The 26,939-nt window shown below is 39.2% G+C and overlaps 2 protein-coding genes across 2 annotated transcripts in view; one reads left to right on the forward strand and one right to left on the reverse strand.

The window, feature by feature from the left end:
- MGAT4D (MGAT4 family member D) overlaps positions 1–19,638 on the forward strand; it is a 39,642-nt gene extending 20,004 nt beyond the window's left edge. Inside the window, exons 7-14 of the mRNA XM_058193041.1 lie at positions 1,309–1,423; positions 2,967–3,097; positions 5,906–6,013; positions 7,499–7,692; positions 8,144–8,222; positions 8,872–8,950; positions 19,407–19,519; positions 19,609–19,638. Coding sequence (XP_058049024.1) covers positions 1,309–1,423; positions 2,967–3,097; positions 5,906–6,013; positions 7,499–7,692; positions 8,144–8,222; positions 8,872–8,950; positions 19,407–19,519; positions 19,609–19,638 — 849 coding nt within the window. The remainder of the gene's footprint in view (positions 1–1,308; positions 1,424–2,966; positions 3,098–5,905; positions 6,014–7,498; positions 7,693–8,143; positions 8,223–8,871; positions 8,951–19,406; positions 19,520–19,608) is intronic.
- Positions 1–26,939, reverse strand: part of ELMOD2 (ELMO domain containing 2) — a 104,047-nt gene that overhangs the window by 68,822 nt on the left and 8,286 nt on the right. The window lies entirely within an intron of this gene.

Below are 26,939 nucleotides of genomic sequence, written 5' to 3' on the forward strand. Positions count from 1 at the left end.
CAATTAAAAATGTTAAGGTATTATAAAGGAACAAATATTATTTTGTTTTCAGAGTGGTAGTCATGTTACTGTTTGAAGCACCAGCTTTAAGTGGACATTGTGGGATAAAAGGATATTATGGCACTAACCTTAAAGACTATCCAATTCATCGGACTATGATTCACAAAAGCTTAGGTGATAAAAATAAACTTGTCTGGCTTTTAATAAGTCACATAATTCTTTGTTTTAAATACTATGGTAATTCAAGATTGGGCTGATCAGGTGGTTAAAAACAACAGAAGCATTGGCCTGCCAGCATTCAATGCAATGTGTAGTGAAAAAATTGAAAGGGAGGAGGTTTGTTAGATAAACAGGACACATTTTGGGAAAATAGAATAATATTGGTTGGAAGGTTGGGTTATGGCTAATAAGAAATTTGCCTACTGCATGGAGCAGGGGTCCTCAAACTTTTTAAACAGGGGCCTACTCATGGCCCCTCAGATTGTTGGGGGCCCGGACCGGGTGTGTGTGTGTGGGGGGGGCTAGGTGGTCATGTGACTGGATGGGTGTGGCCAATGTAGCAGTCCATTAAATAATACACACAAATTAAACTTTTTTTTTTTTACTCCTGGGGGTGTTTTATTTGCTTTTGTTCGCATGTTGCTCTTTTGGTTGACTTCTTTTTACTACATTGTTTTTTAAGTTGCTTAGAAGTCTAGTGGTCCACTTCAGGAAACTGTTTTGCAGCAATTCTTGTCAACCCCAAGGAACTTACAAGCATTTGTATAAGCATTTGTATAAGCTTTCATATACATGGCTATAGCCCTGCCAATCTGTGGTGGATCCTCTGTGTTAATAATAATATTCCCACATGCTGTTTGGCAGGGAATCCTTTAAGGATTGCATTCCTAGTTTGCCTTCCTGGATATCATGTCATTTCCATACTTGTACCTTTTCATTGGCAATTAATTTCATCCACTATAATTTATTTAAATTTTATATTCATGCATACATCGATGTTTTATTATTCTTCTAAGTATTTTATCAGGGTATTAGTTGAGTCTTGACATAATCATCATTTTAGCGGTTCCTGGAAATCAGCTTTATTGATAATGTACATTCTAGATCTATTTTCCAATATACAGTAATGTTCCTTCTATTTGTAGATTTCTAATGATAAGTTGATGACACATGACACTCTCATATTTTCATAAATCTTTCTTACGCTAATCCTTTTCTTGTTGGAGTTTTAAGTTTCTTCTGGAGGAAAAATTCCATTAAGAGTCTTAGGATCAATGATTTTGCTAGTAAAAATAATCTCTTTTTCAGCTAGAAGATGATATTATGGCCAATCCTCGCTATTTATATACAATAAATTACTTTATTGAACAAAAGTTATCACAGGAATGGATAGTTCTTGAGTTTTCTCAGCTTGGGTTTATTGGTAAGTACAGCAACAGTATATTAATTTAATAAATAAAAAAAATAAATATTGTCAAGAGTCCACAAAGATCAGCCTAAATAAGAATATGTGGATACATTTTCTATCTTTCAGCAGCAAAATCATATTATTAAATATTTGATGGTGGCCATTTTCCACAATATTTTTTTATTTGTTAATAGAATTTGTGTGGCCACCCATTTCACTAAAAGCACTCTGGCAGCAAACAACAATCCAATAAAATATTATTCCAAATCAGGTGTTTCTGTACTTAAATTACTTTTTCAGTCTACGTTATGTATGTATTAAGGGACACGGTGGCTCAGGGGCTAGGACGTTGAGCTTGTTGATCGAAAGGTCAGCAGCTCAGCGGTTCGAATCCCTAGTGCTGCCGTGTAACGGGGTGAGCTCCTGTTACTTGTCCCAGCTTCTGCCAACCTAGCAGTTTTGAAAGCACGTAAACATGCAAGTAGAAAAAAAAGGGACCACCTTTGGTGGGAAGGTAACAGTGTTCCGTGCGCCTTTGGTGTTGAGTCATGCTGGCCACATGACCATGGAGACGTCTTCGGACAGCGCTGGCTCTTCGGCTTTGAAAGATGAGCACCGCCCCCTAGAGTCGGCAACGACTAGCATGTATGTGCGAGGGAAACCTTTACCTTTACCTTTATGTATTCATTACAGTATATATTTGTAATTATATTTGACTTTTTAAAACCATTCTTTCTCTTTAAAAAATCCATGGTTTTAAATTTTATGTGTTAGGAGATAATTTTAAGTTCATTTAAATCTTCATGGGTTGGTTTCGATATTTATACATTTGCCAAAGTGCTAAGCAGCTCATATATGTGTTTGAGTGGAGTTTCTTTCCCTGCTGAATAATCTCTCCAGCTTTCTGTAACCTCTCATATTTCAATTACATACTAAGTGAAGACATTAGGGTACTGCTTTCATTTTTTTCTGTTTAGAAAGCAAAAGTAGTCAGAAATGTTAAAAACAATGGAGACAGAGATGTAATTAAAATAAAACTATCATCATCCTATGCTATCTCGCAATAACAAAATAAACAATCTAAAAACATCTGAAAATGAGATTTAAAAATCAAAGCCTCTTTGCTTGGATCTGGGAGACAAGAGCTGCTGTAGTAGCTGCTATTTTAGCAAATAAAAACATAAAACATTCTTTCAAACAGAAAGAAATGAGGTCAGAATCAGTACAAATGGGGGCCATAAACACATGAAATTATTGTGTTAATATTTCAATACTTACTCAAATTACTAGTCATTATTATTTTATATTCTTTAGACAAAATGTATTTTCTATAGACAATAGATTGATTACAGATTTTGCAATACTCTAAATAAACTATTAGAATCAATAGAACTTGAATTATATATGTTTGATGTAAGTGTAATTAATAGACTAAGTGTAACTAAATCTTGATCCAAGTTGTTAGTAATGGATAGATATAGACAACGAAGTTAATTACTGTATTGTAAATAAAATTATGATTCTCTTTTCCCTTTTCTAAAAAAAAATGCATTTTCAGGAAAATTATTCCGATGCAAAGACTTACCACTGATAGTAGAATTTTTTTTAATGTTCTACAAAGATAAACCAATTGACTGGCTACTAGACCACTTAATTTCGGTTAAAGTTTGTAATCCAGAGAAAAATGGAGTAAGTACTCTATTTATTAATAATAGCTATATGTATGTACACAAGACACATTGACACACACAAGAGAGACACATTTTAAGGAGAAGTTATAATTATACCATTTTGTATTAAAACTGATTTATAAATTAACCAGTTTCCTGAAATTTTAGTGCCAACAATTAAGTCATTGTATAATAAAAAATGCATGTTTCATTATACTGAAAATATAAATACTATATATCCTGGGCTATGATTTCTTCAAGTTGTTTAATAAATTCCATTTTAATTTACAGTATTATTCCATTTGTACAGATAATCCTTGACTTACAACAGTTCATTTAGTGACCGTTGAAAGTTTCAGTGACACTGAAAAGTGATTTATGACTGGTTTTCACACTTATGACTGTTGTAGTATCCCATGTTTATGTGATCAAAATTCAGATGCTTGGCAGTTGACTCATATTTATGACTGTTGCAGTGTCCTGTGGTCACATGATCACCTTTTGTGATCGTCTGACAAATAAAGTCAATGGGGAAGCCAGAATCATGTAACAATTTGTCTAATTTAACAGTTACAGTGATTCGCTTAAGAACAGTGGCAAGAACGGTTGTAAAATAGGGCAAACTCACTTAAATGTTTTACTTAGCAACAGAAATTTTTGGGTCAATTATGGTTGTAAATTTTTTTCCCATCAAGTTTTTTTATTTTCTAACATATAAAAAATCCATTTTCAATTGTTGTAAATTGAGGACTACCTGTATTGCTTTTAATTGTTGTTAACTACATTCTTTAGAAAAAGAATGGATGTAAATATTTTAATTTAAAAAGTGTTTAAATCTGTTTTGTCTAAATACCGTGTTTTCCCGAAAATAAAACCAGGTCTTATATTAATTTTTGCTCCAAAAGATACATTAGGGCTTATTTTCTGGTTAAGTCTAAATGGAGTACTAAATGCACCCATCTGGCTGACAATCTTAACTGGGGCTTATTTTGGGGGTAGGGCTTATATTATGAGCATCCTGAAAAATCAAGCTAGGACTTATTTTCCATTTGGGTCTTATTTTCGGGGAAACGGCATGTCATTCCATACAGTATTCCATTTAGATTCAATACTTAACTGTTGCTTTTCAAAATTGGGATTGATAAATGTATTTTGTATTAACATCTGGGTTAGAATTTATATTTATAAAGGATAGGATAGTTTTCATCTCTCATCGGCTTTTCAATTTTTTAGTATTAATATTTTAACTTAATGTATTGCTTGAGCAGCATTAACCAAGAAAATTTGTTTTGTTTTTCCAGCAAGATTAGTTAAAATCAGCCATAAACCTTTAATACATTTCTCACATCTTTATCCCACCTCTACTTGGCTAATCCTTTGTAAGTGCTAATGCACAAAACTAAAATATCTGTAGATCTAATATGCCAGTGATGGCGAACCTTTTTGGCACCAAGCACCCAAACTGGAACGCGTGCACATGGAGCATGTGCGCTGGCCAGCTGGTCTTTGGGTTTCCAGTGCTCCAATGTGCGCAAATACCAGGTGGCCAGTGTGCCGGAAACCAGAAGAGCAGCTGGCAACAGCACATGTGCCCACAGAAGGGTCTCTGCGTGCCACCTGTGGCACGCATGCAATAGGTTTGCCATCACGGTAATATGTACTTCATTCAAAGTTTATGACATTTCTTTAGTACTTTTTTCATTATTTTCTCTTCACCTCAATTCTCCATCCCTTCTGAATTTTTCTTTCTTCATCTGTTTATCTTTCCATTATTCATTTGAATGCCATGACATGATGATTTTACTGTTCCCCTCCATCTGTAAACACCACAATTGCATGATGCAGATGGCAAATCACTGCTGATCTGATGCAAAATTCTTTAATCTCTAAATCCTTACCACCCTTGCTCAGATAAATTTGAATATTGCTTCACTAGCAACCAGTTGTTCTGAAAACCTGAAAATCATCGATGGCCTCACTATCAGAGGACATGTTTGGCATATTATTCTATGTTGAGTGATTAAAGCAACTTCAATCACACATTGCTTTAGAGCACATAGGTGAGATTCAGCCTATTCAGACCAGTTCGGGTGAACTGGTAGCTCCAACGATCAGGTGAGCCTGCCCACCCACCCGTGCTATACTGCCCTATATTTCCTTTGTTTGAAGCCCAGCTGATAGGCGCGACAGAGCGGATTGCCACACCTCAGCTGTTTTACTCCCTGGGGCTACAGTAGAAGCTAAGTTTTAGAGCTTTTTTCAAACATACCATGCATGTGTGGCGCGCGTGCACCCAGCGAACCAGTTGTTACACCAGTTGAATCCCACCACTTAGATAGGTGTATAGTGCAGTTATTTTGATGATTTGCTCCCTGTGGTGCTATTGCCAGTGTGTAACCCATGTTGTAATTAAAGATAAAAATATTTTATCTTTCTATATAAGTTATAAGAAAATAGTTCTAGAAATTGATGGCATTTATCTTACTTACATATCCCACATTTATCCTTAGACAAACCGTGCTTCTAAGTTTGCTTCCACATGGTTTTAATATTTCTGGTAAGGCTTTAATCCCTGCCAGATTTTTTTTCTCACAAAGGCTGAAAATCTTCTAATCTACTTGAACATTAGGAATATTTATGACTATAATCTGATATTACAGCAGCTCTATTTATTAATATAATACTAATTAGTATTAGGTAGTATCTTCTTATGAGGTAGTTAGTTTCTTCTTATGAGACTGCATGTAAGAGAATAATAAAAGTTCAGATAAAATTCTGTTAAATATGATTATCTGGTTTTTATGACACAAAATGTTTTCCTTTCCAGAGAGACTGTGAAAGCCAGAAGTCTAATTTACGCATCCGTTATAAACCATCACTTTTTCAACATGTGGGAATTCATTCTTCTTTAACTGGAAAAACACAGAATTTGAGAGTAAGATGTCTTTTTTGTTTGAAGTTGAGAAGCATTTAAGTTGGTCTTTTAAAATTCCTATGGTTTGGTAGGAAGGAACTGTTCAAGAATTAGGATTTTGTCTTTTCAAATAAAGTAACCTTATTAATTTGGAGCTTACCAAACAAATGGTCATAAACATAACTACACTAGGCACTTGATCCCCTTGTATCTACAGTAGCTTGCTTTTATTTCTCATTTTTCATTCCCCTTTAACCAGGGGTGAAATGCTACCGGTTCGCATCAGTTTGGACAAACCGGTAGTGATAAAAACTACTAGTTCAGGCAAACAAGTAGTAAAAAAATGCTACCAGTTCATCGGAACTAGTATTTCCGACAATCAGCTGTGCCACGCAATTTATATTTGCTAGAAAGCAGGAAATCCTAATCATGCAGCACAGCTGTTCCCCCCCTCGCTGTTCTACTTACCTTGTTAAGCCTTCTTTTTCTACATGAAGTGCACGTTTGGTGTGCGTTTAGTATGCCCTGTGCATGTGTGAGCAGTGTGCTTTTGTGCCACACTGCCTGCGCGCATGCAGAACGCATGCACGGGCAGCGAACTGGTGGCAATCCGTGGAGGATTTCACCACTGCCTTTAACTAATTTATATGGCAAATTTATACTGGATCAGACTAAAGGCATGAAGACTCCCACAATTTGTTCTCACACTGTCAATAGATATCTCTAGGGAACCCAGAAATGTGACACAAATGCAAAAATAATCTTCCATTTGGTTTCCCTTTAGTTCCTTGTAGTGTGAATTCCCAGGACCCTGAATGCAGTTATAATTTATTTGTTTGGCTATTTGTTTGAACTGGTTTTATCTGCATAAACCAATCATTTTTCCTCTGGCAAGCAGAAACACAGTTATATATGCATGAAAAGAAAGGGAAGGCTGGAGATGGGGTTAAAAAAAGGCTTTAGCACCTGTAAAGAAAAAGACCCAGGAACAAAATTAAGCATCTACATTCTTCAGTAGAAGTCTTTGCAGTCTATTGTACCTCTGCCTATTTCTTTGTTTCCAACAGCTGCTTCTGTCCTTATCAGTTGAACAAGCTTTAATTTGATAAATTGACAACTAATTATTTGGGAGACTATAATTACCAAGTACTTAGTAAATATGGTACTATCACAAGCAACTATGAGTGTGTGGTAGTGGGGACTGGTGATACATAGATGGTGATGTTGCAACAAAAATCCCATTATTTACTTAGCCTGATGTAAGGACATTAGGACACATTGTGGTTTGGGTTGTGCCATCACAATGCAGGTTTGATTGCTTTTTCATTATTCTGCTTAGTAACGGACACTTATTTTTGTATCAATTCTGAATCTTCCCCATATTGGCTTTAGCAAGTGATTCCCACTTCTCGTTACATTCCAAGATTATAATTTGTGCATTATTCTTTTTGACAAAACTTTGTAAAATAGTGTTTTTACATATGAAACTACATCTATATTTTACAGGATGAAGATTTTGTCAAAACATCATTAATTAGGAAACATATTAATCCACCTGCAAAAATGAAAACAAGCTTAAAAGTATTTCAGCAGTTTACTCTAGAAAAAGCTTACAATGGAATAGAAATATTTTGGGCTTTTTCTCCTAAAGCAGGAGATTATATTTTGTTCAGTTTTGAGGAACCATTGAAAATAATAAGGTAATTTATCATCTGATACAAAATTGTCTCTAATGAAATGATTTTCCCCCATCAAAATTGGCCAACTAACTTGACTTAATTTTTCTCAAAGTGAAAAAAGTTCTAATAAGTAATTCGAATGGGGAAATTGACAAATGAGATAACATTAAGATTCCATTGTTCTCGTATGATCTGAAATGTTTTTAAGTAAAATAGCAAATGTAAGAGCATTTACCTGACATTGCTGGATAATGCCTAATAGTAGTTCCAATCTTTGTTAATGCTTTATTCCTAACGATGCATATGGAACAAATACATCCAACACTTCTTATAAGTATAATTCACTTTTTGCTTGTAAACTGTTCTAGGAGCATTTTCTCTAAACAATAAGGTGAACATGTCTCACAATAAAAGCCCACAATTCCATACTGATGGTAATTTTCCTCATGCTTTTATGCAATTTGCTCTGCAGATATTTATTTAGAAGTGGAAATTCTGAGCATCGTAGAGACTTATTGTTTAACACTACTGTAGAAGTTTTACCTAGTAAGGTAAGTATCTCTGCCCGTATCAATGTGAAGCTTTTCTAGAAAAGTAAGAAAAGAAGTTTCTTTCTGCTTTATATTTCTATCCACTCTCCCTAATCTATTAAGCTCCAAGGACCCTTCCAACTCTGTTATTCTATTCTATTCTATTCTATTCTATTCTATTCTATTCTATTCTATTCTATTCTATTCTATTCTATTCTATTCTAGCCTAGCCTAGCCTAGCTTAGCCTAGCCTAGTCTAGTCTAGTCTAGTCTATTCATAACCATTTGCCTTTTAAAATTTCTTCAGAATTTTTTCTTCATTGCAGTAGGTGGATATCATGGTGAACATAATGCAAGCAATTATAGTGTCCCTTCATTATTACTTCCTGCCCCTACTTTGTTTCTGCTTAAAACAGCAATTTGACAACATTCCTCATTTGGAATAACCTGTTGGAAATTATGTCACCTAGCCAGAGCAAAAATTTCTTCCTAGAGAGATTTGGTGGTGGTGTTTTTTTACAACACACCAATAAGTATCGACCCTCGCTGACTAGTCAGGGGAATTTTCACTGAGCTCTAGCTGAATTTTACATAACAGAAATGTAATCAAGAAGATATTGCTTTCCTTTCCAGAGACTGGTTGGAATTTTATTCCTTTTATTTGTTTCAGGATATTAATTTACAGACTGTAAGAAACAATGCAAACACCACTAACATCATAAAAACTTCGGATGGATTTTTTCAGATAGGTAAACAATATATCTAAAATTCTTCTAGTCTGATTCCTATTTTTCAATGTTGTTGTAGTGAACAAGGAAGGGGGCTTGTAGCAGATTGCAGCCAAGAGTTATTTTCCACTGGATAAAGTATCATTTTTCTTTTCTCAGAATTTATTTAAGAAAAATGAAATGAAAACTAAAGGTAGAATGAACACATACAAATAAAAACAATATTGTTGTAGAATTTATCTATTTAAAATTGTGCCTAAATTCGTATTAAAGCATTTCTAGAACAATGTTAGCCTTTCTTCCTTTCAGTTTGGGTTTCTGGCTCCATCTGTGGAGGGATTGCTCGTAATAGAATGTTTTACATGCAGAAGATTCAGGTCCTGTCCCAGGCAATATAATAAATGCTAACACTTAGCCTGAATATTTTTATTGACAGTTTTCATGAAACTAGCCTTTTCTGTTGATGCGTACAGTAGGGGTGAAATCCAGCTGGTTCTGACAGGTTCTGGAGAACTGGTAGCAGAAATTTTGAGTAGTACAGAGAACCGGCAAATATCACCTCAGAGTGGGGAGGGAATGGGGATTTTGCAGTATTCTTCCCTGGGATGGGGTGGAAATGGAGATTTTGCAGTATCCTTCCCCTGCCATGCCCACCAAGCCACGCCTACAGAATCGATAGTAAAAAAAAAATGGATTTCACCACTGGTGTATAGTATCTACTCATATGGATGTTACCTTGTTGCCTCATTTCTTTAAAATATTTTTTAAATCTAGCTAGCTTCATGAAGTCTCACTTTTGAACAGAAAGGGACATAAAGAACTATATTTTGAAGAGGATTTTTTGTCTTTCTATTTATTTATTTTTTTCATCTAACTTTGGTACTCTTTATAATTTCTAGCACTTTGGGGATGATACAATATGGTCTACCTTTATTTTTATTTTATTTGGCTAACGGTTATTATTGCTGTATGAACTATTTATGGAATATAAGCTGATTTGCTTCCAGCTTCTTTCTGTTATTTACAGTATGTACTTATTCATTTATTTAGCAAATATATATTCATTTATTTATTTAGCAAATGTGCATATATATATATATATATTTGTTTTCTGAGGTTTTCACGGGTGTTTGTATATAGGTCTTTGGTTGTTCGGGTTTTCTCCCGTGTAAAATTGGAAGTGTCTTGGCGACGTTTCGACGAAGTCTCATTCGTCATCTTCAGGCTTCAGCTTCGTGCTTCTGGGAGCAATGTGTGATTGCAGCTGTTTCTTCCTTTTTAACTGCTAGTGGGGGTTTGAACTGATTGGGTGGGAGCTTGGCTGTGCTCTGATTGGATGGGGGGGTTTTTTGTGCTCTGATTGGCTGGGGGTGTGTCCTGTTTGGGTGGGGGCTTGGTTGTGCTCAGATTAGTCTGAGTTGCAGGGGGATTTGAGCTGGTGAGCTGCACTGCTGCTGTTTGGCTTCGTGTTCGTGGTCGTGCTACAGAAGAATAGCCAACAGAAGAATAAGTGCACGCATTGAAGAACACAAGAACTCAGTCAAAAAAGAGGAACCAACTTCTTCCCTGGTCCAACACCTTAAAGCCACAGGACACGATATTGACTTTAAAAAGACCAGAACTATCGCCAAAACTGAACACTTTAACAACAGAATAATCAGAGAAGCCATCGAGATAGAAAAACGCCCACACAGCATGAACAAACGAGATGATACCTCCCGCCTACCAGCCATTTGGAAACCCGCCCTTATTGACAAACGAGTCCCTAACACGAGGAATGACACCAGACCCACACTCACGAGGTCCACACAGGATGTCACCACCACACATCCACCCAGAAAGCAGACCCAAACCCACACTGATCAGGAAGCACGACCAAGGACCAGAAGCCAGACCGCAGCTGCAACATTAGCCATTTCAAACCCCTCCAATCCATACATGCAGCAGACTGACACCCACTATGAAGATGTAGCACGACCACGAACACGAAGCCAAACAGCAGCAGTGCAGCTCACCAGCTCAAATCCCCCTGCAACTCAGACTAATCTGAGCACAACCAAGCCCCCACCCAAACAGGACACACCCCCAGCCAATCAGAGCACAAAAAAACCCCCATCCAATCAGAGCACAGCCAAGCTCCCACCCAATCAGTTCAAACCCCCACTAGCAGTTAAAAAGGAAGAAACAGCTGCAATCACACATTGCTCCCAGAAGCACGAAGCTGAAGCCTGAAGATGACGAATGAGACTTCGTCGAAACGTCGCCAAGACACTTCCAATTTTACGCGGGAGAAGACCCGAATAACCAAAGACATACATACATACATATATATATATATTCTTACTGGGAACAACTAATATCATTTAAAAATATATAACAATCATTAAAATAATTAAAAATCAATTAAAAATCAAGATTTCAGGAGAATAATAATCACTTAAACACTTAAACAACTTCAAACATGTTGAAAAAAATCACATTTTAAGGTCCTTCGAGAAAGGTAGTAGAGCTAGAGCTAACTTCACCTGAGGGCAGGATGATGTTTCAGAAGGTAGGAGCCCCAGCTAAAAAGGCATATTTCTGGGCCCCATCAGCTGGAGCTGTTGAGTAGATGGGACCTGCAATATACCCATCCTACTGGACCTGACGGGATAGGGCCATGATGGCAAACCTAGAGATGGAATGCTGCCATGCACGCTGTCTGCTGGCATGCGCCCTGTCATCCCAGGTCAGATCTCCATGGCATTTATTTCATGAGCTTCTGTTTCCCTGCAAACGATGAAACAGAAACTCATGAAAGAAAAAGATCTTACCTCTTGCTGTGCTGCCGGTGTTGGGATGCCCTGCCTTCCAGCAGCCAGCTGGTCTACACGTTTCGGCTGCGCATGCGCACAATTCCGTGCATACGTACACATATGTCTGCACACAGGCATGTGCACACACATGTCCGTGCATGCACACCTTTCAGTTTGGGCATGCACACACACACACAGTTTATGCACTCGGTGTCTAAAAGGTTCACCATCACTTGGATAGGGAGATGTAATCAGGAAGAAGTGGACTCTCAGATAACCTGGTGTCATGCCATGTAAGAATTTAAGGGTCAAAACTAGGGGCCTGAATTGCACTTGGAAGCAGATCAGCAGCTAGTGCAGCTCACAGCAACACATGAAACAAACAGTGCATAACATCTCAGATAGGATCCTCACCAAAGCTGAAACCGATGTCCTTTCCAAAGGATTCAACTTTGCAGTCACTCCCAAAATACATCCCCACTGAGACCATTATATGCGGAGTTGAAACCAGCCTGACCAAAATCAACCCCGATGACGCTAACAAAATCAGACTCAAATCACCAACATCCTCTGCAGCAGCAAGCCACCCAAAAGCAACTTACCCAAAGAGGAACAGACAGCACTACTTAACCTGAAAAAGATACCAGCATAATAATCCTACCAGCAGACAAGGGCAACGCCACGGTGGTTATGAACACATCTGACTACCAAACCAAATTAACCAACCTACTCCAAGACCCTGCATACAAGCCCCTAAAACAGACCCCACCACCTACCTAGAAAACCACTAGATCCAAAATAAAAGCCTCCCCATCAGCGAAGAAATCCAACAAAGAATCATTCCCAGAGAGAAATCATCCAGATGCCCTAAGCTCTACGGCCTCCCAAGATACACAAAGAAGGAACCCCCACTCAGACCCATAGTCAGCTCCATAGGCTCACCTCTACAAAACCTAGCCAAATTTCTCGCCAAACAACTACAGCCCTATGCAGAATCCATCGCCTCACACGTAAAAACTCATTCCAGTTCATAGAGATCATAAAGAAACAAAACTTACAGCCCAGCGACCTACTCGTGAGCTTTGATGTCATATCCTCTTCACCCAAGTGCCAATCAAAGAAGCCTTGACAGCTATCCAAAACAAATATAACCCCCAAGCACATCCTAGATCTGACCAACCACTGCCTATCCAACACATACTTCATCTATAACGGACAAAAATACAAACAAATAGAAGGCGCACCCATCGGATCAACCCTCTCACCTGTCATTGCCAACCTCTACATGGAACACTTTGAAACCCAAGCACTAGAAAATCTGATCACAAACCCAAACTCTGGCTCAGATATGTAGACGACACGTTCATAATCTGCCCACACGGGAAAGAAACACTTGAACACTTCCTCACACACCTCAATAGCCTACACCCCAAAATACAGTTCACCATGGAAACAGAAGTTAACAACCAACTTCCCTTCCTAGATGTCTTAGTCTACAAGAAACCCAATGGCTCCCTAGGACACACCATCTACCAGAAGAAAACACACACAAACCGCTATCTGCATGCACTCTCACACCACCACCCAGCACAGATCAACTCAGAGCCAAGACACTCATCTCTAGAACAAAATGCTTAGCTGATGAACAACACCTAAAAACCGAACTACACACTCTCACAAACGTACTAACATCCAATGGATTCCAGAGAAATAAGATTACCAAACTAATCCAAAAAGAACCCCCCACTAAAACCCAAGACAGAGAGCAAGAAAATGGCACAGCCCTCCTCCCATATATAAAAGGCACCACAGACAGAATCAGCAAGATCCTCCACAAACATAACATCAAGACAGCATTCTGCACAAACCAAAAAATATCCACCATCCTAAGAAACCCCAAAGACAAAATTGAGTTAGAAAATCAAGGAGTATATGAAATCCCATGCACCGCCTGCCCCACCACATACATTGGACAAACCAACAGAAGAATAAGTGCATTGAAGAACACAAGAAATCATTCAAAAAGAGGAACCAACTTCTTCCTGGTCCAACACTTTAAAGTCACAGGACACGATATTGACTTTAAAAAGACCAGAACTATCGCCAAAACTGAACACTTTAACAACAGAATAATCAGAGAAGCCATCGAGATAGAAAAACGCCCACACAGCATGAACAAACGAGATGATACCTCCCGCCTACCAGCCATTTGGAAACCTGCCCTTATTGACAAACGTGTCCCTAACACGAGGAATGACACCAGACCCACACTCACGAGGTCCACACAGGATGTCACCACCACATCCACCCAGAAGCACACCCAAACCCACACTGATCAGGAAGCACGACCAAGGACCAGAAGCCAGACCGCAGCTGCAACATTAGCCATTTCAAACCCTCCAATCCATACATGCAGCAGACTGACACCCACTATGAAGATGTAGCACGACCACGAACACGAAGCCAAACAGCAGCAGTGCAGCTCACCAGCTCAAATCCCCTGCAGCACAGATTAGACTGAGCACAACCAAGCCCCCACCAACACAGGACACACCCCAGCCAATCAGAGCACAAAAACCCCCATCCAATCAGAGCACAGCCAAGCTCCCACCCAATCAGTTCAAACCCCACTAGCAGTTAAAAGGAAGAAACAGCTGCGATCACACATTGCTCCCAGAAGCACGAAGCTGAAGCCTGAAGATGACGAATGAGACTTCGTCGAAACGCCGCCAAGACACTTCCAATTTTACACGGAGAAAACCCGAACAACCAAAGACCTATATATATATATATATATATATATATATATATATATATATATATATATATATATATATATATATATATATATATATATATATATATATATATATATATATATATATGTTTCTGAGGTTTTCGCGGGTGTTTGTAGTCTTTGGTTATTCGGTCTTCTCCCGTAAAATTGGAAGTGTCTTGGTGACGTTCATCAAGTCTCATTCGTCATCTTCAGGCTTCAGCTTCATGCTTCTGGGAGCAATGTGATTGCAGCTGTTTCTTCCTTTTAACTGCTAGTGAGGGTTTGAACTGATTGTGGGAGCTTGGCTGTGCTCTGATTGGATGGGGTTTTTGTGCTCTGATTGGATGGGGTGTGTCCTGTTTGGCTTGGCAGATTAGTCTGAGTTGCAGGGGGATTTGAGCTGGTGAGCTGCACTGCTGCTGTTTGGCTTCGTGGTCGTGGTCGTGCTACAGAAGAATAGCCAACAGAAGAATAAGTGCACGCATTGAAGAACACAAGAACTCAGTCAAAAAAGAGGAACCAACTTCTTCCCTGGTCCAACACCTTAAAGCCACAGGACACGATATTGACTTTAAAAACTATCGCCAAAACTGAACACTTTAACAACAGAATAATCAGAGAAGCCATCGAGATAGAAAAACGCCCACACAGCATGAACAAACAAGATGATACCTCCCACCTACCAGCCATTTGGAAACCCGCCCTTATTGACAAACGAGTCCTTAACACGAGGAATGACACCAGACCCACACTCACAAGGTCCACACAGGATTTCACCACCACACAACCACCCAGAAAGCGGACCCAAACCCCACTGATCAGGAATCACGACCAAGAACCAGAAGCCAGACCGCAGCTGCAACATTAGCCATTTCAAACCCCTCCAATCCATACATGCAGCAGACTGACACCCACTACGAAGATGTAGCACGACCACGAACACGAAGCCAAACAACTTGAGGGATTTAGTCATTGAGCCTTTGTCATGGTCAGATCACTTCCTCCTTCGCCTAGACTTTCTGACCGCCACTCAACACCACAGGGAGACGGAACCAATATGTTGGTTCCGTCCCAGGCGCCTGATGGACCCGGAGAGGTTCCAGACGGGGCTTGGGCGTTTCCTGAGGGTCTGGCTCACGGCACGGAGGAACTTGCTGCCTGGGAACGGGCTGCGGCGGGGCCTTTAGACCGTGTCGTGCCTTGCGGCCTCTGACCCGCGAGATCCCAACCGCTCCTTGGTTCTCCGAGGAGCTGAGGGAGATGAAACGCCGGAGAAGACGCCTAGAGAGTTCCTGGAGGTCTAGTTGTTCGAGGCTGATCGACACTAGTTAGGTCCTATACTAGGTCTACCTAGTGGCAATGAGGGAAGCGAGCGCTGCTACGCCTCCTCCCTCATTGCGCGGGCAGATACCCCCCCAGCTGCCCTGTTCGGGGTGCCCCGCCCCCCCCTCCACGGGGGGGAGGGGGATGACCCGTTGCAGGGACGTGCTGAGGAGTTTAACGGTTATCTATACGATAAAATCGTTCAGCTTCGGGATGGTTTGGACCAAGATTGCGGTGACTCAGGTGAGACGCCTGAGGGTGGTCTTGGTGACATTGTTTGGGATGAGTTTGACCCTGTGGCTCCCGAGGACATGGACAGGTTGTTGGGTAGGTTGAATGCCACCACATGTTTATTGGACCCGTGCCCTCCTGGCTGGTGCTGGCCACCAGGAGGTGACACGAGGCTGGCTCCAGGCGATTACGAGTGCTTCTTGGTGGAGGGTGTCTTCCGCCGCCTTTGAAAGAGGCGGTGGTGAGGCCCTCCTCAAGAAGCCTTCCTGACCCGCTGTTTTAGGTAATTATCGTCGTCTCCAACCCGCTCGCGAAGGTTGTAGAGAGTATGGTGGCATATCAGTTTCTTACACCTGGATGAAACTGTCTATCTAGACCTGCTCCAGTCCGGTTTCCGCCCGGTTACAGCACGGAGACGGCTTTGGTCGCTGGTGGATGATCTCTGAGGGCCAGGATAGGGTTGTTCCTCTGCCCTGGTCCTATTAGACCTCTCAGCGGCTTTCGATACCATCGACCATGGTATCCTGCTGCGCCGTTGGAGGGATTGGGAGTGGAGGCACCGCTTATCGGTGGTTCTCTCCCATCTCTCCGATCGGTCGCAGACGGTGTTGACAGGGGGCAGAGGTCGGCCCGAGGCGCCTCACTTGTGGGTGCCGCAGGGTCGATTCTCTCGCCCCTTCTGTTCAACATCTATATGAAGCCGCTGGGTGAGATCATCAGTGGCTTCGTGTGAGGTACCAGCTGTACGCTGATGACACCCAGCTGTATTTTCCACACCGGGCCACCCCAACGGTTATCAAGTGCTGTCCCGGTGTCTGGAAGCCGACGGGTCTGGATGGGGAGAAACAGGCTCAAGCTCAATCCTCCAAGACAGAGTGGCTGTGGATGCCGGCATCCCGCACAGTCAGCTGAGTCCACGGCTGACTGTTGGAGGCGAGTCATTGGCCCCGATGGAGAGGGTGCGACTTGGGCGCCTCCTGGATGAACGGCTGTCTTTGAAGATCATTTGACGGCCGCCTCCAGGAGAGCTTTCACCAGGTTCGCCTGGTGCGCCAGTTGCGCCTTTCTAGACCGGGATGCCCTATGCACGGTCACCACGCCTCGTGACGCCTCGCCTGGATTACTGCAATGCTCTACATGGGGCTCCCTTGAAGGGCATCCGGAGGCTGCAGTTAGTCCAGAATGCGGCTGCGCTGGTGATAGAGGGAGCCCTCGTGGCTGTGACACCTATCCTGCGCAGACTGCACTGGCTACCTGTGGCCTTCCGGGTGCACTTCAAGGTCTTGGTAACCACCTTTAAAGCGCTCCATGGCATAGGGCCGGGTTATTTACGGGACCGCCTACTGCTACCGAATACCTCTCACCGACCCGTGCGTTCTCACAGAGAGGGACTCCTCAGGGTGCCGTCAGCGAGGCAGTGTCGTCTGGCGACGCCCAGGGGAAGGGCCTTCTCTGTGGGGGCTCCCACCCTCTGGAACGAACTCCAAACATATATATTTCTTACTGGGAACAACTAATATCATTTAAAAATATATAACAATCATTAAAATAATTAAAAATCAATTAAAAATCAAGATTTCAGGAGAATAATAATCACTTAAACACTTAAACAACTTCAAACATGTTGAAAAAAAATCACATTTTAAGGTCCTTCGAGAAAGGTAGCAGAGATAGAGCTAACTTCACCTGAGGGCAGGATGATGTTTCAGAAGGTAGGAGCCCCAGCTAAAAAGGCATATTTCTGGGCCCCATCAGCTGGAGCTGTTGAGTAGATGGGACCTGCAATATACCCATCCTACTGGACCTGATGGGATAGGGCCATGATGGCAAACCTAGAGATGGAATGCTGCCATGCACGCTGTCTGCTGGCATGCGCCCTGTCATCCCAGGTCAGATCTCCATGGCATTTATTTCATGAGCTTCTGTTTCCCTGCAAACTATGAAACAGAAACTCATGAAAGAAAAAGATCTTACCTCTTGCTGTGCTGCCGGTGTTGGGATGCCCTGCCTTCCAGCAGCCAGCTGGTCTACACGTTTCGGCTGCGCATGCGCACAATTCCGTGCATACGTACACATATGTCTGCACACAGGCATGTGCACACACATGTCCGTGCATGCACACCTTTCAGTTTGGGCATGCACACACACACACAGTTTATGCACTCGGTGTCTAAAAGGTTCACCATCACTTGGATAGGGAGATGTAATCAGGAAGAAGTGGACTCTCAGATAACCTGGTGTCATGCCATGTAAGAATTTAAGGGTCAAAACTAGGGGCCTGAATTGCACTTGGAAGCAGATCAGCAGCTAGTGCAGCTCACAGAACAAAGATATAACATGCACCATAATAGAGACACACATAATTGTCCATGAGCTATTCTGCAGCAGTTAAAGCTGCCAGGGAAACCTCATGTAGATTGTATGTTTCAAGTATAATGTCATTCAAATAGGTATATTGCCTGTGTAGTAATATAAATTAACTTTACACATGAAATGCAAAATATTAATTATTCAGAGTTAAAGACAGATGTAGTATGTTTACTTCTTCCATTGCAATAGAAGCAATAAGTATTCAGAAAGTTAAGTTGCATTTTATATTTATTTATTATTGAGTTCATTTGGATTTACTTTGGAGAAGAACTGCCCAGAATTTTATTATCTACTTAACAAAAGTTTAAATACATTTACAGGTGTATAAGCAGCACTGCAGAAATGGTGTGGCATTATTGCAAGCTGCAGCATTTTATATTGGTGTCCAGTATGCACATTCACTACTATGCTGTTAGAGATGTACACCAAATTTCCATTTGGTGGATATATATCAGTTTAATTTCATCTGCAGTTTTATATATTTTTTCAAGGCATACACATTTATGGTGTTTCAAGGCATTGCATTTCTGTAACGGTTTGTATGAATCCTCATTATTTCATTTTTAATTAATTAATTTAATTTAATTTAATTTAATTTTAATTTGTTTGTATCCCACCTTTATTATTTTTACAAATAACTCAAGGCAACCAGCATACCAACACATCTCCTATTTATCTCACAACAACCCTGTGAAGCGAGTTAGGCTGAAAGAGAATGACTGGCTAAAGGTCATCCAGCCAGCTTTCATGGCTAATGTGGGACTTGAAGTCATCTCCTGCTTTCTAGCCTGGTATCTTAAACACTGGCTCTTTTTAATCTTGGCTTGCAATTCTTTTTTACTGAAAATGAATGTCAGTTATCTTCACAAATATTTGTACTCTGATTTAAAGTAAATCATTTTTCGTTCTTTATGGCAGGATATTATGCTAAAAAATAATTTTGGCATACATCAGAAGTAATATTTTCATTTATTAATAGATAACTTTGAAGATGGAATAGCAGAAGGTGCCATTCCCCCATTTTTAGGAAACATAAAAGCTTTACGTTTGTTTATCCATTCTAGTTCTTCCAAATGGATATTACTAAGTGAGGTAGGTACAGATTGTTAGACTATCAACCTACCATCACCTTAAGTACCATTGCAATAATTATAAAAATATTTTTGTTTTCATACATTTAGGAATATATTTCTGTAATTAATTTGGAGTAAATAGAGCCTTTTCAAACTTGTTCTGTTTCTTACATTCACAATTCTTTTGAACTTCTATTTTAGAGAGATTGTAAGTTGTTCTCCATTTATTTAATTTTCAAAATAAATAAACATAATAATGAAGTAGCACTTTCAAAAATTTACCTATTAATAGTTTTTTAAATTTTTTCCGTTTTTGATGCATCCTCAGTCAGAATTTTTATTACAATTACTGCATGACATTTTATATTTTAAAATGGGTATTATTATATTTCTAAGATTTCCAGAATACCATGCTGAGATATTTGAAGAAAAATGTGTAAAGATATTGAGAGAATGTGAATTGTAAACGCACTTTGTACTTACCATGTTGAGATATAGCCTCTTTTTTTTTCTAATGCAGATATTTATACAGACCGGAAATAAAGAATTACAGACTTCTTTGAGATTTTAAAAATCTAAAAGCAGTATGGAAACAAGGCCATCTAGTGGTAGCAAGAAAATTATCAACAATAGAATGGTGTTTTCTTCCTAATACCATACCGTGTGGTGGGACTAGGAGAAAGGTTAATTACATCATGCATAGAGAATATTGACATATTACTTCTGCAATAAATGAAATTAATGTAATAATTATAATGTATTGCCAACAATCTCTTTATTAAAATGCTTAAATTGTCTGAACAAAAAAGGCTATACTTCTATACAAACATAATAGAAGAAAATGTTGTTATAGATAACAGAATTTATGAATAAATGCACATTTATATACCAGCTGTAAAAACTACAGGTGAACAAAAGCATAGTAGATTAGCAATACATCAAAACAAATAAAAATGACATACTTTTATAATTTTTTTCAGATCACAAATTTTATTAAGTATTTGATTAGATTTTAATTTTCCTTGAATTATTTTATTTTGACATTTTTCTGGGCTGTGACCCCGTAGTGTAATAATTGAATTTGTCTTATCTTATGCTTCCATCAATAAAACTTTATACACACACACACACACACACACACACACACACACACACACACACTTGCATCAGTTATCACCACTGGCATAGCTCTATTCAATTTAAGATATTTCCTCTCAAGAAGGAAGAATTGATAGAAGAAAAAAAATTGTGCACTTTCCATCTTCCATATCTTGCTAAGCTAGGTTTACCAATTCTAGCTGAAAACAGTCCTATAGATTTTCTCCTTCTTACAACTGTATGCAGTAAACATATTTAATGAATACATTGTCCAAAATGAGAAAGGCCAAGACTGCAATCCACCCAGGCCTGTGGAGCTCAAATATTTCTTCACACATATTTCTTCATACTGGATCAGGAGAAAAAGATTTGTCATTTTTAATGAGTACAGGGTAGAATTATGGAAATGAGCAGATATACTCTTTGATTATAACTAAATAAAATTTGAAAGCATAATAAGTCTTTTGAAGGGGATAACAGCTATCAGATTTCAGGCAAGTAAGTTTGGACTTTTTTTTAAAAAAAAAGTTCAGTATGATTTGCTATGGAAATATTATAAAAGTGACAAATATGTAAAAATGCTCCTAGCTAAGATTCCTTAAACTATATCAGAAGAGTAAAAATAAAAAATTAATGTGCAAAGAAGTGCAGAATTGTTTTGCAAGACCATTGAACTATTTATTTTATAGTTTTCCCAAATACTGAATAGTGCAGAATAAGAAAAAAATAATGGAAAGAACATAATATAAAATAATTATTTAACATAATAAATAATGTTGGCCAAAAGTCACTCAAGGAACTGAAAGACTTTTGGAATAAATGGATGTTCAGGACTAGCCATACTTCTTGGGATAGAATATGTTATGTACACAGAATTCTAGAGTGTGAATGTCATTAATTAAAAGACTTATTCCCACTATATTGATAAATTACCTCAGTTTCCTGCTCCAAAATGTAATGTTGATACTACATTATCTATATACTTTATTCCACTTGATGCACTGGTTGAAGTCATACAAAATAATACAATATATGAATTGTATATATTGTATATGAAATGTGGGAAACTCTGAAAAATGTGATCATATAAGCCCAGTTAAATACAATACCACTGAAAAAGAAAAACGAGAAATCCAAGAAGAAACCAGCATGGTTGCACAAAGATCTCTCTGATAAACTGAAAGACGAAAAGGATAAGTACAAAAAATGGAAAGAGGGACACACAACTAAGGCAGAATATCAGCAGATAGCCCGAATCTGCAAAGATGAAGTGAGAAAAGCAAAGGTTTAGAATGAACAAAGACTTGTAACAAAAGTCAAAGATAATAAAAAAAGTTTCTTTCAACATATAAATAACAAAGAAAAGTCAAGGAAACAATCAATCTACTAAACAGAGAAGATAGCAAGGAAGTAACAGGCAAGTAGATAGAATGTAGAGTTGCTTAACTCATTCTTTGCACCAGTCTTCACGTAAAAACAAATCATAGCTCAACCTAACAAAAACGTAACTGTACAAGATAGACTACAAATAAAAATTAAAATAAGCAAAAAAAAATGGTAAGAGAAAACCCGTCTAATCTTGATGAATATAAATCACTGGGACCTGATTGATTCATTCCAGAGTTCTGAAGAAGCTGGCAGATGTTATCTCACAACCATTGTACCATATCTTTAAAAAATCCTGGAGCACTGGGGAATTGCCCGAGGATCGGAAAAGATGTGATTTCCATCTTCAAAAAAGGAAAAGGAAAAAAAAAACAGACCAGAAAACTAGTACAGATCAATCAGCATAACATCAATACCTTGGAAGATACTGGAAAAAAATAATAATAAACAGATCTGTAAACATCTAGAAACAAAGTTATAACTAGTAGCCAGCATGGGTTTGTTAAAAACAGTTCATGCCAATCCAATCTTATTTCATTCTTTGACAAAGTGACTAAATTAGTGGAGCAGCAAAATGCTGTGGACATAGTATACTTAGACTTCAGCAAGGCATTCAACAAAGCAGACCACAATCTACTTCTTGATAAACTAGAAAAATGTGGGATAGACAGCATCACCACCAGATAGATTTGTAACTGTCTGACAAACCGTACTCAATGAGTACTACATCTACATGGAGGGAAATAAGCAGTGGGGTACAACAAGGTTCCGTCTTAGACCAAGTACTCTTCAATATCTTCATAAATGTCTTAGATGAAGGAATAGAAGGGGAACTCATCAAATCTGCAGATAAAACTAAGCTGGCAGATCACCCAAGAAGACAAGCTCAGGATCTAAAAAGATCTTGACAGACTTGCCAGGTTAACTTCATCTGCAGTTTTATATATTTTTTCAAGGCATGCACATTTATGGTATTTCAAGGCATTGAATTTCTGTAATGGTTTCTATGAATCCTCATTATTTCATTTTAATTAATTAATTTAATTTAATTTAATTTAATTTTAATTTGTTTGTATCCCACCTTTATTATTTTTACAAATAACTCAAGGCAATCAGCATATCAACACATCTCCTATTTATCCCACAACAACCCTGTGAAGCGAGTTAGGCTGAAAGAGAATGACTGGCTAAAGGTCATCCAGCCAGCTTTCATGGCTAATGTAGGACTTGAACTCATGATCTCCTGCTCATGACAACCTCCTCATGACAACCTCCAAGTCTGCCGCCAGCTCCACTGGCAGCTGGCAGGCCACAACAAGAATGTGGCAAAAACTAATACAATCGTTGGTTGTATAAACAGAGGCATACAGTCAAAATCACGTGATGTATTAGTGCTACTTTATAAATCCTTAGTAAGACCACACCTGGAATACTGCATCCAGTTTTAGTCATCACATTACAAAAAAGATGTTGTGAAGTTGGAAAAAGTGCAAAGAGCAACTGATTATGGGCCTGGAGACAAAAACATATAAAGAACGGTTGCAGGAATTGGGTATGGCCAGTCTAGAGAAAAGAAGGACTAGGGGTGACATGATAGCAATATTCAAGTATTTGAGGGGCTGCCACAAAGAAGAGGGGATCAACTTATTTTCCAAAGCACCAAAAGGCAAGACAAGAAACAATGGATGGAAACTACTCAAGGAGAGAAGCAATCTGGAATTGCTTATTCCTAACAGTGAGGACAATTAACCAATGGAACAGTTTGCCTTCAGAAGTTGTAGGTGCTTCATCACTGGAACTTTTTAAGAAAAGATTGGATAATCACCTGTCTGAAATGGTATAGGGTCTCCTGCTTAAGCAGGGAATTGGATCAGAAGACCTCGAAGGTCCCTTCCAGCTCTATTTTGATTGATTGCTGATTCATGTAATAGTGGTATAAAACTCACAGAAATCACTTCATATATAATTAACATGTAGGTAATAAACTATCAATAACATAGGACCTTTCTGAACCCTTGGTTTCATTACTTGATACATGTCAGTGGAAACTTACCAATAATCCATTTATCTGAGCAGAAATGAATAGCTATCTGCAATGAAATATTTTTGAACCTTATCTTAAAGGTGTGACTAGTGATAAAGCAAAAGTAGATCAATAATAGCAGCTTTTAACTGATTAATTTAAATTTAAATACAGAATTAAATGCTGTCAAAATATATTGGAAACTGGTGTTTCCCCATTCATGAATGTGATTACGTAAAACTGTGTCAAGTATCTTCATATTAGTTTTAAAGACATTATTGTGATGGATAGATTCACAGCTGGACTCATATACCACAATAAGCCAGAATTTCTTTGAACCATGAGCCGTGTGGTTAGAATGCAGTATGGCATGCTTACTCTGCTAACTGCCAGTTCGATCCTGACCCGCTCAAAGTCGATTCAGCTTTCCATCCTTCCGAAGTGAGTACCCAGATTGTTGGAGGCAATATGCTGACTCTGTAAACTGCTTAGAGAGGGCTGTAAAGCACTGTGAACCGGTATATAAGTCTAAGTGCTATTGCTATTATTGAATAAAACACAATTGAGTTTGCTCAATATGTTAAACCATAAAACCTGGTTGGAAATCACAATAACTTGATTAACACAATATTATAAACGAAAATAAACCACATTATTCTTTAAAGCAATGTATCACTCTAGCCATATTGACACAAGAGTTTCAGTAGTAGTTTTAAAATAAGCCTAGAGCCTGTTCTATTGATGCTTTTGCAATCAGGTGTGTTTTATCTCAATCTGCTGTCAATTATAGCATCTGGAAATTGTGAGTTTTAGAACTAACGTATTTGGAAGCCACCAGATTAAGGAAAAGCATTCATTCAGATTTTGTTGGTTGATAACTGATAGAAAGAAATAAAACAAACATTGGGTTATTTGAAAAGATTTTAAACACTGAGAAGGGGTAAACTTTCCAGTTTTAAAGATTGGGAAGTTGGTTGGGAAAGGAAACCTGTATAAATATTTCACTTTGAAAAGGTGATAAAATAAAAGAACATCTAACCAGCAGTTGATTGTTCAGTGTCATTTTCTTATAACAGATAATTTCATATAGATCAGGGGTAGTCAACCTTTTTATACCTATCACCCACTTTTGTATCTCTGTTAGTAAAATTTTCTAACCGCCCACCGGTTCCACAATAATGTGCCGTGTATCGGCGTCTGCGCATGCCTCTCATGCATTGTGGATTGGGTTTGGGGGGTGGTGCCAGCTACCAGCTCTGCTTGTCTGTTACAGCTGGGTGGTGTAGGGGAGATGTGTGAGCTATTCTGGGATGAGGGTCATTTGTTTGCGGTCGCACTATAGCACCATTTAGTTTTCACTTACGTAACGTGAACTAAACTTAGGCGCGGGCGATACAAATAGTATACTTTTAGCAATTTAAATTGTCACGGGGAATTTTATGAAAACCTAATGAAAATGTTTTAAATAATGCTATGAATTTTTTTTAAAAAGTCAATTAAATTTAAAAAAAGGAAAGTGCCTCAGTATGGGACAAAATCTCTACCGCCCACCATGAAAGCTGGAACGCCCACTAGTGGGCGGTAGGGACCAGGTTGACTACCACTGATATAGATAATTAAAAATACAATAATACAATCAAAGCTAGATTCATTTAAAGTAGCTATTTTTAAAAGTAAGATCAAAGGTTTTATTTTTGGCTAAACTATTCATTAACACTAATAAATTAAATTTGTAATTCATCTATCCTCTGGAATTCCGCTTGTATAAATTCATAACAAACATCTCACCAACCAGATCTGCTGAACTGAGCGAAAGTCATCTAACAGACTCCATGATAATGTGCGGGTTGGAAACTGCGTCTCCAGGTCCCAATCTAACATATTCATCGCTGCATTGCATTCACTTTTGCAGGAAGACGTATGCCTTTGCTAAGAGAAATTTTTTAAAAATGCATTTGAAAAATTCCACATCGAAATCGGACAATTGAGTTTCCAACGGTCTGTACTGGACCTAAACCGGCAACCGTGCTTGCAAACGTCTGCCAAAATAATTTAGGGTTTTTCCGTCAGTAGCAATAAAACTTCTCATAACCCCAAAAGCTTTAGCCAAATACTACTGTTGACCTCACCCCATTCCTAAGAGGACTTTAAGGGGCGTGCATAAGAGCACAAACGTGCCTACCGTTTCTTATCCTATATATATATATATATGCTTGTACTTCCTTGTTTCTCCTCATATATATGTTTATATATTATATAACCTTTTTGTGTGGTGCTTGTGTATATTGTTATGACAAAATTAAATAAATAAATAAATAAATAAATAAATAAATAAGTTAACAACCTGATTGGACAGGCCGCCCACGTTAAATTCTCAAAGAACGGCGGACCGATTCAGGGTTGGGTTAGTTTGCTGATGGGAATGAATCCCCTCGCCGTGATTGGCTTTAAAATCTCTAAGCGTCCCGCTGTGATTGGCCGAGGCTGCCAGACCAAGACACCTGCTCCTTGACGCCCGCCGGTACGGACGCGTGGCGCATGCGCATTGAGAAGCGAAGGTGATGCTCTGTGGCAAGCCTCCGTGTTCCAGCTGGGGAAACGCTGACTGGATTCGCGGGAGGTAACGGCGGTAGTTTCTTAGGAACTCTGGGAGGGGCGTCCCGCGGACGGTTCTGGGTTTTGGCGGCGGATGAGGTTGGCTGAGCCAGCCAACTGCAAGGCTCCTCTCTGCGCGCGGAAGGGGTCCTCTCCGCCGTCCTTCCTACTGTCTCCGCGTTCGGCCGCAGCCGTTACTCTGCCGTTACTCGGCGCGACCTGGAGCAGTTCTCCGGCTTCCGCTTGCCCGGCGTGAGGGAGAGAGATGGAACCTAGTGAGGGATTGAACCTTAAGCCTGTCTCTCTCCTAGTCCGCCCCGTGGCTCCGAAGGGATGC

Source organism: Ahaetulla prasina, chromosome 8 (genome assembly GCF_028640845.1).
Source record: "Ahaetulla prasina isolate Xishuangbanna chromosome 8, ASM2864084v1, whole genome shotgun sequence".
Taxonomy (NCBI): domain Eukaryota; kingdom Metazoa; phylum Chordata; class Lepidosauria; order Squamata; family Colubridae; genus Ahaetulla; species Ahaetulla prasina.